The sequence below is a fragment of the Rhopalosiphum padi genome, chromosome 2 (genome assembly GCF_020882245.1).
Source record: "Rhopalosiphum padi isolate XX-2018 chromosome 2, ASM2088224v1, whole genome shotgun sequence".
NCBI classification, from domain to species: Eukaryota; Metazoa; Arthropoda; class Insecta; order Hemiptera; family Aphididae; genus Rhopalosiphum; species Rhopalosiphum padi.
This window is the reverse complement of record NC_083598.1, coordinates 47378534-47394922: the sequence shown is the minus strand read 5'-3', so window position 1 is coordinate 47394922 and position 16389 is coordinate 47378534. Positions and strand designations below refer to the sequence as shown.

At 29.3% G+C, this 16389-nt stretch overlaps 1 protein-coding gene across 1 annotated transcript in view; it reads right to left on the bottom strand.

Annotated features, from left to right (window-relative positions):
• The window catches only part of LOC132919932 (chondroitin sulfate synthase 1-like), a 26294-nt gene extending 9905 nt beyond the window's left edge, over positions 1-16389 (bottom strand). The window contains exon 1 of the mRNA XM_060981878.1: positions 14930-16389. Within this exon, the coding sequence (XP_060837861.1) occupies positions 14930-15943 (1014 nt within the window). The 5' untranslated portion in view covers positions 15944-16389. The remainder of the gene's footprint in view (positions 1-14929) is intronic.

Genomic DNA, 16389 nt, shown 5'->3' with positions numbered 1-16389 from the left:
ACAATCGACCCAACCGCATTACCAGATTCTGGTTGAAAAACTTTTCCGTTTCACGTGCTTATAATACGGAAAGAACCCCCATATCACATTTCCAATATGCTTATTATACGATAGCACAAAACATACAATTTCGGCACACGTGATACGAGCTAAACTACGACATTCCTCGATAATTGAGTATATTTGCGCACATGACTCGGTGAGATTCGAGTGGGGAAAAAAAACATCACACGTACGACGTATACCTATTACTGTAATATATTATTATAGCCATAAGAGCGGCATGCAATTCCAAACGGTTTCTCGAGTGTGCCGAAACGACCAACAGACATTTCGCACATACCGTTCTATTTCTATATGATATACAAACCTAAACTCGACGTATACCTAAGTATAAAAAGACATAGATGAAAAAAATAAATTCACGACCAAATAAAACAATTATGAGTGACCATAATTGGAAAACAAGTCCATTCTTGTCTGCGCTTGTCCGACAAATATAATATGTAAAATAATAATATTATACATCCTATAATTTAATATACCTATATATAATATATATATATACATGAAGTGCATTGTTATACTGCGCGTCATTTTGGATCTTTTTTTCTCCCTTTTTTTTCTTTTGCTCATATATTATACACGATGTATGGTAACGCGTGCGTCTGCAGATGTCCGTCGTGGTCTACCGTCTAAACCGATTCCTCGTGTTATTATGTAGACGAACAATTTGTTTTTTCTCAAGGCACCGCGTGCCTCATAAAAAGTCCATTAATTATCCGTGAACGAATTCGTGTATACTGTGTACACATTTCTTTTTGATTCACTTTTTTTTTTTTGTCCCATTTCCTCCGCAGACCGCGGCGGCGTGGGCACTGCAGTGTATAGTTCACCCTCTACTGAAAAAAAACACCATATTATTTGGTCGGGAGGAAAAATATAATGATAAAAAAAAAACCGGTCCTCCCGACCTGCAACGGTATCGCATTAGGTCCGGCGGCCTTGGCAGTTGGCCGCGTCACACACATAATATTCTCCTCGACTTACCTACGTGATCACAGTCGTCATTGAGCCACGCACGCATAGGTTAGTGACTTCCTTAACGCGCATTTTTATTTATACGCTATTATAGAGCGCGAGCACACAGCATGCGGAATAGTTGGCACAATAATATAAAAAGGGTTCTTAATTTCGTAATTGGTCTATAAATCTAACCTTAATACGCGTGTACATATATCATGCATAGGTACATATATAATTTAGAATGTGTATATAAATATATATTAAAATATATGTCGACACGTCTTCGTGATGTTCTCGTCGAATAATTGTCGTAAGTCGAACGATGACCGTGACGTCCTGTTTGGTACAAGATTCGCATTTATTTTTCTTTTCGGCTTTTAACGCGTACGTGGACGCGTCGGAGAAACGACAAATTTTTGTAACTATTAAAGATTCAATTTTTTTAATAGGTAGAGGTAATGTGTTGAAGAATCCATGTGTAAGTTATCGCTTGCGGTGAATGTTTATGCAAACAATACATAGACAATAAACGCGTTCGAAATTTCGGATTGACCTGCATTTTAATACTATAATATAATAAAATATAAAATAAAATACTATCGCAAATTTGATGATAATATTATTTGAGGTATATTTTGATTTTTGGTTATTAATGTATTATTATGATAACGATGATAGTGTATCGATATGTTGATATATCGATATGTTGATCAATAAATAACCATTGTGTCATACGATGTACCAATCAATTTACCAACGCAGTATAGAGTCAATTTTCAAGTATATTTCATTCATTTCAATGTATTTTGGTTCTTCTTCATTCTGTTTCATGTTTTAAGTACACTCCCGCTTCGTCTTTTGCGTCAGTATTTGCCTTATTCGATCACCAATAACATAAATCTTGGATAATTAATTACATTATTGATTTAAACACATTTTTATACGATAACATTTTGAAATTATGTTTTTGAGCTATATATTATATGTAGACATTAAAATTTTGTAGTTTTATGTTTTGATCGTAGTAATAAAAGTAATGATTTTTTTCTTTGTAAAAAAATAAAAAGCAAAAATTTTTACGCTAACCCAGTTTTTGATAAAATGTATTTCTTACGTTATAATTAAAAAATGAATTACTCTAGAAGCTTGAAATTTGATTTAAATTCAGTGTTAACATTATTTTCTAAATATATACTATAATTTTTAAAATATTTTAAGATTTTTGAGCTATTTATTTACAATTAATTTTTTTTTAATGTTAATAAAAATATGTGTACTCAGCCAAAAAGCTTGAAAAACTAATACAAGTTAATTTAAAAAAGTTTAGCATTAATTCAGAAAAAAAAAATTATATAAGCATTTGAAATTTGAATTTAACAAATTGTAATTATTAATTCATAAAATGAATGATGGGTACATCGCACTTATTATACTTAAGATTAATGAAATTAATTCAAGATTCTTTTTATAAGTTTATCAACATATATTAAATAATAAAATTTTACCGTAGTCAAATAAATTATTGATGAGTGTTTGAAGTTCAAATTTTTACAATATTACATAATAATCTGCAAATTAACTATATTTTTCGGCAAATGATTTTTGTTTTTTTGTTGCAATTCAAAAACTAATAACAGTAGATATTTAAAATTTTATCATTTTTATATTATAATGTTTACCCTTTTTGAGCTATTTAAATATACATGAGAAATTTTCAATTTTTTTTTTATTATTGATAAATTTTTGATGAAAAATAAATTATTCGACGAGTCAAAAATTTAGAAAATTCAATAAAAGATCCCACATAAGTTCTTCTTATATCTGTATAAAAATATTAAATATAGGTACGATTTTTTTTTATATGTGTTTAAAATGTATACTAATAGTAAAATAAAGTACTTTAATAGCTACTTTAATATCAAAAAAAAATATTATGAAATAAACTGTTAGTATAATATATTATAAAGTTGACAGACCCAATCGACACCTACTATACAGTTATGTAGTAGGTACTCACTTCTCAACTTTTTTCTAAAATGTTGATAAAAAATTTCACCTGGCCTTGAAATTGTAACGTTTCTCATAAATTTTTACTATACCAATTAAAAAATACAAAAATACACTGTCAAGATATTTTTTATAAGCATTTAAAATTATAGTTATGACAAAATTTGTTTAAATCTACAATTATTTTGTAATAAAAATTCTTAAAACGTTTAATATTCATACCTTAGTCTTTAAAATTTAGTACAAGGTTCATAAGTTGTTGTTATAATTTAAAAAAAATTAAATGTGATTACTTAAATATTTTTATGAGTATAGTTTACGGTGTAGTTACATCGCACCGTTATGTGATTTTTGCAAATCAAATAAAATCTATTATTCAAATTTTAAGAAAACCATTTATTTACGCTCAAAAAAATAATAATTGAATTATTACAATTTTATTTGTAATTATACAGACGCCCAGGCCTCCAAAATCTAAATTCAGACCCGGTTGTCATTGATCTTTTTGCTGCAGGTTGTAAAACACAAAAATATAATTTCAATTTAAGAAGTATTACGCGTTCATAATTTTATAATTCAAACATAAAAACTGGTTAATGAACATGAAATTCTATATTATTAGATCATATAATTATTTATTATTAGTCGTTAGTGTTTACGACTACAATTTTGTTCATACAACATTCAGTCCCATTTGTTTATATTTTATGCAGACAATTTCAACAATTATTGTTATCATATTTTTTTTTCAGTACATAATAAAATAATTACTGAGTATCATTCCTAAACTTAAATATTGGTATTATTATTTAACATTACATAATATAGTTTGTTGTTATTAGTCAAATGGTACCTAAGTTAAAAATTAAAATAAGTTTTTATGTTGAAATTTGAAATATTAATGATAATTATATTACTATATTATCATATCATGTATAGTATCGCTTATTAAAAATAATGTTTGACGGTTATTATTTTAGTTTAAATGTATGCTCTTACACTAATTGCTAATTACACATTAACTCAATAAATTTTTGAAAATGTATTTTCAAAAGTTGCTTATTGATATATAAGTAAAGTATAAGTAGGCTATAAGTAAAAATTGTAATAACTTTTTTAATAAGTTATTAAAATACATCATCAAACAAAATAGTTTACGGTGTAATTGCACCGCATCATGTAATTTTTGCAAATCAAATCAAAATCTATTATATAAATTAATAATAATTATGTGCGTACTCTCTATATGTATACGCGAGTAAAAAAACGTTACTTTATATACAAATTAAGTATACCGGACGTAGGTACTCATAAAATAAAAGATATAATATATACTCGTATTTATAGTATTTGATACTATGTAACACGCGTATCTATATATTATATTATATACTTACCTATGTGTTTTACAATCTCTTTGTTAAGAAGATTTAACAACAATGTTTTGGAGAGTATAGTTTCTAATGAAAAAAGAATTGGAGAATTAAAAGCAGGATAAAAGTAATAAGTATATACAATTTCAGTTGACACACAAAAGTACAGCCAGTATAACCGCATAGGTATAATCTTAATAAATTCTCTTTAATGGATTTAAATACAATAAGACGATTAGTTTCTTACAGATTTATTGAGTCATTTTTCTTCGTAATCTGTACTAGAGATTAGTAGACACAATTATTTTCCAAAATAATTTTTCCCTTCCAAAGTTTGAGGTACATAATCAATTTTTTTATTTGAATAATTAACTAACTGGAGTTTTTTTAAATTTTTTATGTCTTTGATAAGATCCTCACCAAATTATTTTACTTATAAGTTAAAATAGTTTAATAGTCTAAACAACAACACACGGCTAAAACGTCCGAAACACAAAAAGATTTTGCCCCGGATTTATCAAAAATAGACGTCTAAAACCGGATTATCACAAGACATCCTCAGTCACAAAAATACTTGATGTGAATACATTATTAAAAAGGTAGGCAAATGGGTACCATTTTGCTATATATTAGATATAGAGTTGGTCACTATTATGGCCTATGGGTATGTTAAATTTGAATTCAATGATATATCATTGTATACGAAAAACGAATCTAAGCGGATATGGTCTGTCAGCCTATATCACTAATTATATTTCGTGATAAATTCTTTTTTTTTTGATATAGTAACTATTAATGTCATGTATTTTACTTTTAGTATTAAGGTAGGATTATACAATTTTTTCTCGGCTAATGTATTAATTACTAATTACTAATTATTATAATAATATATGTTTATACTTTATTATAAAAATGTATAAAACTCGAAAATTAATTTTATCATTCTGTGAATACTGTAAAACTGCAAAAATAAATTCATAATACTATCTTAAAATAATCGAAAATGCCATTACTTATAGTAAAATGAGTAATAATAGTTTAAAGCTCCCATGAATAATATTTTTAAATTATAAAAAAATAATAAATAATATCATTATTTATCGTTTAAATAAGTAATTTTGTCAAAATTTAAATTTCAAATGCATATAAAAATTGTGCCAATACGGCAATACATTTTTAATATTTTTGTACAGATATAAGAACAACTTATGGAACCATGTATAAAAATTTCAAGAACTCTGACTCTGTGAATAATTTTTTTTATCGACATTTATAAAAAAATCACTTTACAAAATTAAAAATATGGCATGCCTATAAATAACTCAAAACGAGTTAAACATTTTTGAAAATGTATTTAATTGAATATAATAAAATTAAATGTTGTGCAAATTTCAAATACCTATCTAGGTAGGATTATTCGTTTTTCAATTACAAAAAAAAAAATCATTTGAAAAGAAATATTTATTATACGGGTACCTATAAATACCCAATGTAGTAAAAATTTGTTTATAATTTTTAAATCTGAGGTAAAAAACAATTCATTTTTATATATATATTTCCAATTAAAGAATAACTATTTTTTCGGAATTTTTACGAATTTCATCAACATTCTAAATTAATATTTAAAAAAAATATATTATGACTAAAAATGTTTGATATTTTTTATTTGGGAAATGAAACAATTATTATAAGAACCTTGTATTAAATTTCAATTATCTAAAAACAGCTTTAAAAAGGTTAAAATAATTTTAACCTTAAATCATATTATATAGAAAATTATAAAAAAATATACTCGGTAAAAATTTCAAGTTTCTGTGGTTAATTTTTTTTAAATTATAACAAAATAAAGAAATCAATTCAGTTAAAATTTGGTTTAGCGAATAAATTCCTGTTTTTCTTTAATTTTTTGTTTGTTTTTCCTGATTATAAGAAAAATCCTGTGAATTTTTTATTTTAACCTCTCGAAAGTACAAACTAGATTTAAAGTTTAAACCTTATGCGAACTAATTTGCTAACCAAAACCACCTTTCAACTTGAAAATTGAAGTATTTTATCATAACTTATCATGCATTCATACACAAAAAAACACATTGTAAAATCAATAAATAAATAAATAATAATTGCAAAATTGCTATTTAGTTACCTAAACGAACATATAATATACATTAAAACAGGAATGTTTATAGAACAAAATCTTTGTTCATATTTTTTCAATGCATCACAAGGCATTTTAATTATGTAATTTAATGTGTAAAATTCTTTTTTGTTCTATCATTTTTTTTTTTTTTTTTTTTTTTTGGCGCTAATAGCAGTCAATGAAGTATAGGTATACCTACTAAGTTAAACGTTGTACTTCACCATGAGTTCTGAATAGTTTATTGTACAACGCGTCCAATTTTAAATATAGCAATATGCGTGTAATATGAAAAAAATGCTTTGAGTTTCACATTGCAATTTTTTCACCTTCTCGATCTGCGTGCAAAACAATTCTATATATATTTAAATTTACCTCAAGTACACCAATCGTTTAAAAATCGCATTGTAATTTACATAAAATTCTTGTTATCGTTATTATGATTATTTATTTATCAACTGATTATAAGGAGTTAATATTTTTTTATAATGTTTATTATTATTATTCATTAAATATTATTACGCAAAGTGAAGTATCAACATCCGGAATTTTTAATTCGATTTCGATCATTATCTTAATTCATCATAAGTCGTTGAGTTTGTTACACAAATGCATTTCCTATTATGCATTGTATACTACAATAATATAAATCATTGTTACAGTTTAATAGTCTGAGAATAATAATTAATATTTCGACGGATACTTCTGACATGGGGTCTGAAGTGATGAAATATATCTGTCGAATGCACACTATGCATAATGCACTTATATATACGTAGGAATACTCGTACAGTTGTACATATATTTATAGCTTATACATGATGCGGCACGACGATATGGTTGCAACTTGCAGTGTGATTTGTTCAACTTGAAATATGCCACGTTATTAAGCTGAGTTGCGACTCAACAAACCTCCCTATAAACAGGACGGCGGAGTGACACGAGTGTCCTATAATAATATCGCCATCACACTAAAACCATTCCTACAATATACATAATATATTACATTTATTTATATACGTATGTGCTCGAGACTCTGGTGTGTTTTTAAATAAGTGCTAGACATGTGCATGCCACACACGAAAAAACCCCACGTCAAAGATTCCGACCGACAGATTCGTTTTTCGAAACGCCATTTTTTCTTCGTTCAACGGTTCAGTGCATTAAGTTAAAAAAAAAAATACACGCGCATACGGACTGCACGTGTTCGTTTGACAGACGATTCGACGCGCCATGAAGAGCTGATTTGCTTCCGAAAACATAGCTACCGGCAATTATTATACAATTATATATATAAATATATAATATAATAATATATTTTAAATGTAGTATAAATTATAATATACGACAGTTTGAGTTATCACAACGCTCGCGTATAATATATATGCAGCATACACTTGACAGTGTTTAATATAATATTAAACAAAACATTATTGTCGTTATACAGTATTTTGTCTACGATCTTTAGTTAAAAAAAAAGTCCATTTCAATCAATAGGTAAGTTTACAATGAAATCCAATTATAAAAAAAAAATCCAAGTGCATTACACATCACTCACTCGGAGATTTCCCTGTAAAACCTGCACCGGACGCGTCAACGACACAATTGTATTATGTTATTACGCACGCGTGTATATATTTTTTATGTATATAGTATACGTACATAATATACGTGTCATCCATTGCAGGACATGTTATTATAAATATAAATATATAGATTATTATTGACACATTGGCGATAGGTGATACTTTCAGAATTAGAACACCTAATGGCTAATCGAAATAACTAGATCATATAATAAATAATAATATATATATATATATATATGTTTGGAACATTAAATACATTTGTATGTATATATAATATGATCGCACATACCTCTGCAGTAGGTTTTTATACACGTGGCAAACTAAAATAAAGTCAATAAACGCAATTGATGAGTATATAGCCACTAGCCAGCATAGGTATACAAACGAAATACCGTCTCTAAAAAATATAACGTCATCATAAGTATTGCGTTATTATTATGAGTTTAAGTCGCTAAAGGTTTTTTTTTATAACTGTTTAATATTTATTTATGCTTGCATTTGCATAATTAAAATTTAAGTAACTCGTTAAATTATGTAATTTTTTCCAAAAATAGTGTTTGCATATGCAAATCATATAATAATATACTATAATAAATACTTATCAATACCAATATTATTCTAGATTGTAGTACTCTTGTGTATAATTTTTGTGTAAAATTATTTTAAAGTTTAAGCATATACATCATTTAAATTAAAAAATGGATTGTAACCTTTTTATTAACAGACCGTATAACTTTTATTTGTATTATTATTGTTTAACGTTGTTATACAAACAGTTTTATTAATTATTGTATTCATTTTTAAATATATAGTATATACCCCGATAATGTTTAAATACTTTAGAAAATATTCCCACTTGAAAGAATAAAATTAATAATATCGCTAAGAAAATCATATGGTTACATTTCAACATTAATCCGTGACGCCGTATTAAGAAGTTGCTCGAACAGAACTTAATTAAAATCTTTACATACACGTGTTTTCTTTTAGGATTTAATGCATAACTATTATTTATTATATTAATACATTTAGTATTTACATCAATACATTAGACTATACAAGATTTTTTTTTATTTAAATGGGGTAATAAAAACTATTAAATAACAAGGCAACTGATAGGACATATTTTTTTAAACATATATAAAATATATATATATACTTCAGATCAAATCACGAACGCTACCCAATATGAAAGTCTAATGAAATGGCATTCAGATTTGTTAACATTTATAGTTGTGTCATAAAGTTAAGATAAAATATAGTCCTAGAATTATATTACAAAAAATATTATATAAAATTATTATTATTTAGTAGATTTAACTTTTAAGATTACAAAATTATATTCTATAAACCTAGAAGAATTTTAATAAATTTACTGTTGGGTAATGATTGTTAACTAAATCTTGCTACCTTCCTATAATAATTATTATACAGTGTAAAACTAATAAAAATAAATCAACGTTAATAGTTTTTTTAGTAGTATTTCTAGATCCTAAGGGTACATTTACCTATAACTTTCGAAATGTTATAAATTAACTTTAATTATATTATATATATCTACCTATAATATATAGACGATAGAATAATCAACAATTGCATGATCAAATCGAATTTTTAAATATATTTATAAGGACCATATTATCTGCAAGTACTTTTTAATAACATGTAAGAAGAATCCTGTGATACAAATTTTTTTTTTAATGATAACTATAATTTTATATTGTACATTTCTAAGTTTTTTTTTAATTCTGACACATCTAAATAGATATTCGTACGAATAGTTTCTGAGTAATAAAAATGTTCTAAGAATAATATATAATTATTGATGGTAAATTACACTTTATTTTTAATTGTTAATAACGTTATTATATCTCCAATTTTCTAAATTATTGATCTTAGATTTATTTTACGCGCAGTTAACGATCGGGTGAAGAATTTTTAGTCGTGAATACTGAATATACTGAATAGTTCAATAGTATTTAAATTTTTAAACATCATAACATTATATGAATTTAAAGGATCAATAGCGTTAATAGATACTTAATATTTATACTATGTATAAACTCAAATGATAATATTATATATCACTGTTGTACAATATATTACCAAGTCATACCATAAAATGTCATGCTGTAATTTATTTAATGATTTTTATATATTTTTATTTAACACAAAATGACATTGCGCAAGTAATAGACAAATTACTGCAATATCTAATATACAGACAAAGATGAGAATGCTCCTATGGCGACTAACACGAATTGTTCAGGAAACGTCAATATTATTTTTTTCGATAATAAAAGTAATAATATAGACATTATAATATTTATCACTACTACTATATTATTTTAAGATTGCTGTAAAATAAACAAAACTATAAAAAAAAATGGAAATGAAATTTGAAACTATTTTAAACTAATATATCTATTTATTGACCATTATAGATTTGTTTGTTTATATTTTTTAATATATAATACAACGTCCTTTATTGTATTACAAGCATAAACAATTACCTATTATACCTAGTATTATAATATACTTATATAGGTACGCAGGTAAGTATCATTACTCATTATAGGTATTGTCTTAACTATTAGTTCACACGTACCTACGTCTAATGTCTATACTTATCTAATGATCGTTTTATTACTTTAATAATTACAAGAATTAAAACATTAAAAATTCATCACTTCTGTTTGCTGTAAAGTCTTTACTGGATACCGTCATTTTAAAATTTAGACCGATTATGTTATAAAGGTTTCGGTTTAAATAACATTTCCCGATGTGATTCCAATTTTTGTACATATAGGAACAATTATAATGTTACAATGAACATAATTATTAATTATTTAGGTTTAATATAATACCATAATGGCAATATATTATATTTTTGAAATACATTTGATCGTGATCTTGGTAGCCAAGGAGGGATGATGAAAAATGAATTTAACTAACACTAAAATAACTTCAGGAATGACATCCTGTGAATAATTTGTAATAAATAGACAAATTTATAATAAAAGTAATATATGAATATATATATATATATATAAAATACTTCCCATTACACTAATATACGCGCGGATTAACATTATTTCAATTTTTTAATATTAACACTTTCTAGTTTCTAGTCTAAAATAACTAATAACTAATAAGACATCAATTAGTAAATATTTTTTATATTTAAATTCCATTTAAATAACAATTAACTTAGTTGTTCAAAGATTTGCGTGTAATTTAAATTAAGAACATATTTGTTTTATGCAAACTCTATTTAGGTGCATAATGCATAGATTTGTGCATAATTCATATACTACTACTATTATTTATTTAACGCAATATATTATTTGTTAATATATTATACTGTGTTCGTCCAAGTTTTATTAAATCCATAGTAAGGTCTAAATAAAATATAAATCACAAGGTACTCAAAGAAATAAAAAAAGAAATGTATAATGCATAATTTAAACGCTTTGGCCCTAGATAACCACGTATGTCACATAAGGTGTGTTTTTAACTAAATGTAATATTTACGTCAATGAATAAAACGAAAACTATCATCTTCAAATCATTTTTACATAATTTTCGAGTAAATATCAGATATCGCAATTAATTCTTACTATCAGTATTAATATTAATATATGATTATTAGGTATTTTTTTTTATCTAGTTTCGATAAATAATTGAAAATGTGTTCAAAGGTTATCTATTGAATTATTGAAATTTACATCCAAATAGGAAAACGACCTTAATGTTTTTGAGAGAATAATCAAATATACAGATAAAAATAAAATTATATTGAATGAAACAGGTATTATACAGATATACTAACTGTGCGTGTTTACTTATGAATTAATTATATATTTGAACATAAAATTTGTATGTTCCGATTTCTGGATGTACTTTTTATCATTACATTTTTAATAGCACAATTGTGTTTGAAAATTGATGCATTTTTTTGAATTCATGTAAGATAGTAGATATTAGAATTATACAGGTGGATAAAATATTTTGTTGGAATTTCAATATATAATTATTGCCCTTTAAAAATTATGAACACGCGTGGTTTATTGAGAATCGAGATCGTCATAAACTTACTTAAGAACATTAGAATAAAAACCATACATTTAACTTAAGCATTGTTATTTGTCATTGAATACAATAATGGCTAAAAATATTTCGATGGCAGTTCTTAGAAGACTTTAAAATTTGACATTATTTTTCAACAAAGCTGATCGTCATGTGCCAAAAAAAAGAACTATTTTTCTTACCAATCATTGTCTAAATATATTGAACTGTTGTAATTCAAGTACGTATTACTATTTAATTTCAATTTTTTAAACTCTCGTACACCTATATGATTAATTATAAAATATAAATAACATTATATAATATAAAAGCTTTCTTAAAAGGGAACAGTAATTTATTTTTAAATACTATATTACTAGGTACTTAGCTAGTATGTATAGAATATTACTTTAATTGCGAAATGGATAACGGTAAATAGTGAATACATTTTTAAACGTTCTTAAAATAATTAGTTAACTTTGTTATATATTACGGGATCTCTGAAAAGGCGAGAAACAGATAAAAATGTGATAAAGATAACATTTTTGTTATCCTCGATAGTTAAAGACTGATAACTAATAAAATAATTATTTTAGTTATACAGTCGAGTTGCGATAACTCGAAAAATTGACAACTCGAATTTTTTTTTTATTCCCCTAGAAATATAAATGATATACAAAATTATTATAAATTCGAGTTAGATACCTCGAAGCGAATTTTTACCTCCCTTCAATTTCGAGTTATCGCCACTCCACTATACAATTAAATTTTGCAGGAAATTGATATTGATTTCACAACACATGGTTGATAAATATCTAAAAAAAAACTAGAGAAGCCGTTTTGCTATTATATAGATTTTGATATATATAATATATAAATAGATATATAGATTTTAATTATATAGATCTTCGTCATTGAGTAGGTCACTATAGCTGTAATCGATTTTTCAATTTAAAATCAATAGATAATCATTGCATGCGAAAAACTATTCTGAGCCTTGTGATGGTGTATCAGCTATTATGATATATTATAATATGTTTTTATATTACTATTAATTAGTTTTTCTATTAGTATTAATAGATAAGAAAGTTAAGCTAATATATTTTAAAATATTGCAGATTATATTATAATTGAATCTTGTTGATAATTTACGTCAAAATCGTTAATTTTTGTTGAAATATACAATTTCGTGAAAATTTTAATTTCAAATATCTAAAAAAAGGTATATAAATGCATTTTCATTTTCAATATTTTTTTATTTCTGTAAGAAAAATGTATGAGGAATTTTGTTTTACATTTTCAAACTTTACGTATTCATTTTGTATTCATTTCTACGATAAAATAATAATATATGATATTATTTTTATGAAATATTTGTATGTTATCTTGATATCTAATAATAAATATAGTGTACTTTTGAAAATCTCAATACAGAAGTTAGGATTTTTTTTTGTTGGGGCTATTAGGGACAGGGGAGTCATATTTATAGATTATACTTATACAGTATTATAATTTATAAGGAATCTAGGAAAAAAAAAGCTTTTTTTTTCCGATTACCATTATAAGTCATAACGCCGTCATTATCAACTAAATTCAATTTCCCATCAGAGACTAACTTCAATGATTGTTTTTGGCAAAATCTTTGCTTAAAATCTAAAATAATCAACCGATAAGAAGGAAAGCGTTTACTATCTGACACCCCCCCCCCCCCAAAAAAAAAAAAATGCCGTAGCTTCGTGATATGTAAACCGGACGGCGGACGTAGAATTAATACCAATAATATTTACTTGGACGAAGTTCGACGTATTTCTAATCAAAAGATTACAAGACAAAAAAATAAAAAAATACGTATAACATATATAATATAGATATATGTATTGTACTAACTCACGTGGAAATCGAATGCGACCAAAAAACCAGTTTTTAACTTTAATATATGACGCAACCAAAACGTACCGTATAAACACAATATATAATGTTGAACACAGCAAATAATTGACGAATTCCGTGGTTATATTATTATACATCACCTCATAGCTATACTTAAATGCATATATAATAGGGCGTGTAAATATTTTTTGAGGCACGGAGACGAATTCAGACATTTAAACGTCGTCTCGAAACGAAAAAAATACACTAAACCAGTGTGGCTGAGAACGAATTTTTCTATAATAAGTAAACATCCTTCATATAGGTACAATTTGAACGCACGCAACAATATCACTGCACTATAATATATATACATAGGTCCTACTACATTCTACTCTGTTCCCTCGCGGCTCGCGTGTCCGTATACATAAACTTATAGTACGCTTTTCATAGACTATATAATATACCCTACACTACGGTGGGTACATCGCGGTAAGAATAAATATATACTGTATATGTCTATATTATATAGTATACAATAATATAACTTACACGATCTCGATTCTCGATATAAATATATAATACACATCTCGCAAGCAAGAAACGTCGAGTAAAGAACGTTTGCGAAAAGATATGTGTCTTATGCCCACGGGGGGGAGCATGAACACGGAAATCGATTTCGTTCGTTTTATTCGAAAGCGTGACCGTGTAATATGTGTATACGTACGATCGAACACTATCGGTGGCGTTAGTTTTTCAGTGGCGACGGAGACGACGACAACAGCACAATATAAATATACGATTATATTATAGACGAGTCAGGACGATTATTTCGAATAATTATAATATTATTGTACAATTACCTCGTAGGACCATGTGCACGACACGCCCGCGAACTTTTGCACGCACCGGCCCAGCTCGACGTCCTCGTGCGTGGTGAAAAGGTTCTTCAGGCAGTGTTTGATGTGCGGCACTACCCGGGCCAAGGTCTCGCGGCTCATGATTACCCCTGGCCCGCCCATACAAAAGTTCTCGTCGTACTCGAGACTCAGCAGCCCGAACTCCTCTTGGTTGCCACGGCCCGCCTGTCCGATGAACACTGGCTTGCGGCTGTCCACCGACCGGAGCAGCGCGGCCAGCCGGTCCGGGCGAACGTACACGTCGTCGTCGGCCCTCATGAACCACTCGTACGCACTGCCGTAGTTGTCCCACATGTGCTGCAACATCAGGAACGACTTTTTTTGCGGCGGGTACGAGTCGTCCACCGTCGGCAACCGGACGAGCGGCAGGTCGGCCGCGCCGGGCGGCCGGACCGACGTCTCCGAGCTGTAGAACATCACGCGGCCGGGCACGCGACGCGCCCACGTGCTGTGGACCGCGGCCGCCCTGGTGGCCAGGTACCGGTTGGCCGTCATCACGCCGACGAACAGCAGCGATTCGGGCGGGCCTCCGGCACCGCCGCCGCCGGCCGCGGGTATCGCTCCACCGCTGTCGTCCTCGTCGACGCGGGCCCGCGACGATTGCAGCGGCCGCAGCACGCCGGACCGACCGGCATCGCTACCGCCACCGGCGCCGCCGTTGCCGCAACCGGCGTACAACCGCAGTCGGTCGTACGATCCGCCGAACGTGTAGCCGACAAACAGTCCGAGGACAATGCCGGCCAACACGTGCGTCAGACGCCGCCTGCGGTTGCCGGTGGATTTCTTCTTGCCGCCGGCCGACGGCCGCTGTTTCTTGACCACGGTCTTGTACGCGTAGTGGTGTTGCTGCTGCGGCGGCCGCTGTAGCACCGGGCGGCCGTAGTGGTGGTGATAGTGGTGCGGCCGGTGGTCGTCGTGACGGTGGTCGCGGTGTTCGGTGTCTGTCGAGGCGGCCATCGGCGCCTCATCGTCCGTACGCTGCACCGCTCGATGCACTGCACGTTTCTCACATAGCGGCCGGACGGAAACGGCGGTGCCGCCGATCGATGACTGGGGACATGCGATGATCGCGAAAATCACTGGACGCCGATCGACACCGCGGAGGTCGCGTCGCGTGTCGGTTTTTTATTTTCGCGCGCGTCTGTTATTGTGCCTATACCGCCGAAACGATATTGTTATATTATTTACGAATGCGAAAGACGGAGAACACCGTATACGCAGATACAGATCTGTACGTTTAATATGCGGACGGTCGAATGCGAGTGCACGCGCTACGCGGCGCACGACTGTAATACGAAATACACACTGAAACGACACCGCTGCTGCGTGTCCGAATCGCACGAACGCACTGAGCCACCGACACACCGTCGCGATCGTCGTCGGCACTCGACGGTGGACCGCCG